The sequence below is a fragment of the Rutidosis leptorrhynchoides genome, chromosome 6, assembly GCF_046630445.1.
Source record: "Rutidosis leptorrhynchoides isolate AG116_Rl617_1_P2 chromosome 6, CSIRO_AGI_Rlap_v1, whole genome shotgun sequence".
Taxonomy (NCBI): Eukaryota; Viridiplantae; Streptophyta; class Magnoliopsida; order Asterales; family Asteraceae; genus Rutidosis; species Rutidosis leptorrhynchoides.
In genome coordinates, this window is record NC_092338.1 from 194,693,056 (window position 1) to 194,696,712 (window position 3,657).

Below are 3,657 nucleotides of genomic sequence, written 5' to 3' on the forward strand. Positions count from 1 at the left end.
TTGGCTAGTGTATTAGATAAACCCTTTGGCGATGGGTCTTGCTAACTTTTGTCATGGTGATGATTCGGGTAGTGAATCGCGTGATGTTCGGATTCACTAAGGCGCGTGAAGTTCGGAAAACCCTATTGTGATGTATGACTAAGGTATGAATCGCGTGAAGTTCGGATTCATAAAGGCGCGTGAAGTTCGGCCATCCTTAATAGTCAAGTGGTTTGGAGGTAGTGAGTCGCGTGAAGTCCGGATTCACAAAGGCACGTGATGCTCGGCCAACCTTCATGTGGTTTAGGTTAAGGGGTTAACCTTGTTGATGTTGTTGAGTTTATTATTTGTGTATGCGTATATACTTATTGTTGCGTTGTAGCTAATCTTGTTGCGTTAGATTGGAGTTTTCGTAGCGTGTAGCTACTTTGTGTATGTGCCTATTTATAGCTTGCTTACTATGCGATGGTGGTATGTGTTTACTCTTTGTGCTTAGTGATGCGTAGTTGTTTTATGCATATGTATGTGTATAGTATCTTTACATTCACTAAGCATTAGCTTACCCTCTCCTTGTTGATATTTTTATAGGTTCGCATGTTGGCGGCTCGGGTAAGCGTAGGGATTAGAAGATCATGCTTTTGGATTTGATTAGGATTGGGTAGCGTATCCCCAATCGCCATGCTCGGTCTTTAGTTTATGTTAAAACTCACGTGGTCGAAAACTCGTAATTTTGTACGAAAGTCGTAAAACGGCCGATGTGAGCCCGGTGTCGTAAAACTCGGTTTTATTGTGGAAAACTCTTAGTTTTAATTATTATAACATATTGTGAAAGTGTTTTCATGTGAAAGTGTCGGGAAGCGGGTTTTTCGCTCACGTGTAATTGTAAAACTTATCAGAATTATTTATTTCATTTGGACGCCGTCTAAAAGGCTTGGACGCCGTCCAGATAGCTGGACGCCGTCCAGATAGCTGGACGCCGTCCATATGTACTGTCCAAAAAAAAAAAAATTTAGGCGTGTTTTTGGTCGGATAACCGGTTGGGTCGTTACAAGTGGTATCAGAGCATGGTCTAAGGGATTTAGGTGACTTGAGATAGGTGCCTAGACTTAGACTTTTGTGTGTGCTTATTTGTTGCGGGACTTGTAGGGATTACGGGTCAGAATGGGAATTTAGTTAGTGCCTTAATTGTAGGTGGGCTAACGTTTATATTAATATGCAGATATTATTAATATACTATTGCGTTGTGTTTTGTTATTGTTTGCGTTGCGAATATCATCAAGCAAGATAGTCGTTATACTAACAAGCTGATATGGCGTGTGTGCATAATAAGGACTTGCAAACCTTATTACGGGCGCAAATCGTATCTAATAAGTGATGTACGACGAGTGTTGAGCAAGATGAGGCGGTTTGGTGCGCGTGGTTTTATTTCTTTTTTCCGTGTTTAATCGTTTTTGCATTCTTTAGAATGGCGACGGGAAATGGTACATCAAATGGAGAACGAAATAACAACGATGAGTTTGCGGCGAGGGTTGAGGCCGAGGTTGCAAAACAAGTGAAAACAATTCGAGTAGAGTTCGAAAGAAGGCTTATCGAGCCTCGGGGTAATGGTAAGAAGGAGTTTAGTTATAAGGAGTTTCGAGCGACTAAACCTCCTATGTATCATGGAGAACCGGATCCGTTAGAGAGTACTCGTTGGATCTCGGTAATCGAAGGATGTTTTCGTACAAGTGAGTGTCCTTCGGACAAGAAAATGAGAATCGCTACTAGTTTGTTGCGAGATGGTGCGAAAGATTGGTTGTATGGTAAGATTGATACGGTCGGCGAAGAACCGTTCATGAGTTTGACATGGGGTGATTTTAAGAAGGAATTCTTTGAAGAATTTCGAACGCAAGCCGACTTGATAAGAATGTGTGAGGAGATACGCCTGTTGAGACAAGGGTCTATGGACCTAAATACTCTACGGGCTACCTTTATGTCTAAGGCACGATTTTGCCCCGAGTACGTGAATAACGAAAGGTTGTTGATGCAAGACTTCCTTAAGGCTTTAAATGATGAGTTACGTAGGAAGATAAGCCTTGGGCAAGTGAACTCGTTTGCCGAGCTATTTGCCGTGGCTAAGGGTTTTGAGCCATATCCTTGGGAGAGGATCGATAATGCTCCGAGTAAGAGAATCAAAAGTGCAATTGGAGGTACGAGGGATGCGGGGAAAGGAACATTGAGTTCTAGTGCATCTAGATGTTTCAAATGTGGCGAAAGAGGCCACAAGTTTTGGGAGTGCCCGGTATCGGGTGATGGTGTTGTGTGTTTTAATTGTCGTGGAAGAGGGCATCGCAAAGCGGAGTGTCTCGCGCTTGGAACAGCGAACGTCACAAGGAAACGATGAGGTAAATTTATGTTGTTTTTGCATAACGTACTTTTGTGTTAAATGCAGTGTGAGTGTAGGCCTTAGCTAAATTTTATTCTCCGTTGGAGATAATAGTAGCGGATGGTCCGCCTACGATTGTGTTATTGATATACACTCCGTAGAGTGTATGAGTGGTGTGTTGCGCCTTGACTATATTGCGCGAGTCTTCGGGTGCTCAGGCTTTTGGTTGATATCTGGTCATTAGGCTCGTTCGAGTGAGGCCCTAAGGGTTTTGATTGTGTTGTGCGTATTGTTGATATGGGTGACATTCCTAATGGAATCACCCTACGGTGGCGTTTTGATTGACGAACGAGGAGCGTAAGCCTTGGTGCAACCAAGCATTCCTTAGTGTTGGGAAACGTTTCTACCAAGCCATGGGAGTAGGCTTTGGTGTTCGGTTATTAAGAACGTGTTTGCTTTTGCGTTGAGGATCACGAACCATGAGGTTCGTCGGGGGGATAAAACTCTAAGGATCGAGTGTTTGATCTCGATGTGTGTTGGTAACGGAGTCTACGTGACGCGATGTTAGGTGCCTCCTTCATACCTACTAGCGAGGTATTCGACTCCGATGGTGTTGCGGTTACATTGTACTTAGGGTACAGGAGAGAAACCCTTAGGTACATGAGTGACTAGGTGGAAATTTGGCAAGCTAGAGCAATCGGAGAATTGCAAGATTTAAGTTTGTGTAATTTGTAGTGAACTCTTCATCCGAAGTAATTAAGGATAGGTTAAAATCCTTCGTGTGCTCAGGGTTGGAGCAAGGTATCGTGATGGGTAAATTTTGGAATACAAGACGGATGGATCTTGTCTTTCTTTAACATGTGGGTTGTATGAGTCTCGGTGAGACGGAGACGGACTCGACGGTCGACTGAGTAAACAAAGATGTGGTTATGGAACGAAGTTTAAGTGGGGTAGTTTGTACTCTCGGACGAAGATGTTCTAGTGTATTGATATTGGACGATGCTCGTATGGCTTCGGAGCTAGCGTTGAGACCTACGTTGGTCGATTAAGGTAAAAGTATGATTTGGAATAAATTGTACATATGGTTTTGGATTTAATTTATCACCGAGGTGGTAATGTGGTGAATCTCATTTAGAGATAATGGACGTGTTTGACGAGAAAGTGAGATCCCTCGGTTAAGGGATGTGCGTGTCGGATTCTCTTTAGAGAATTATTGTTTTGTACCTATGTGCGATATAGGTGGTTCTTGCTCGATAGTGTTGGCATTGGGTACACGTACGTGTGATGAGTGTGCAAAGGTTTCCAAGTGAGTG

The 3,657-nt window shown here is 43.2% G+C and overlaps 1 protein-coding gene across 1 annotated transcript; it reads left to right on the forward strand.

The window, feature by feature from the left end:
• The first annotated feature begins 1,444 nt into the window (after positions 1–1,444).
• Positions 1,445–2,362, forward strand: LOC139854332 (uncharacterized). Its single transcript, XM_071843639.1, has one exon. The coding sequence runs from the start codon at positions 1,445–1,447 to the stop codon at positions 2,360–2,362; it is 918 nt and encodes a 305-aa protein (XP_071699740.1).
• Positions 2,363–3,657: the final 1,295 nt, after the last annotated feature.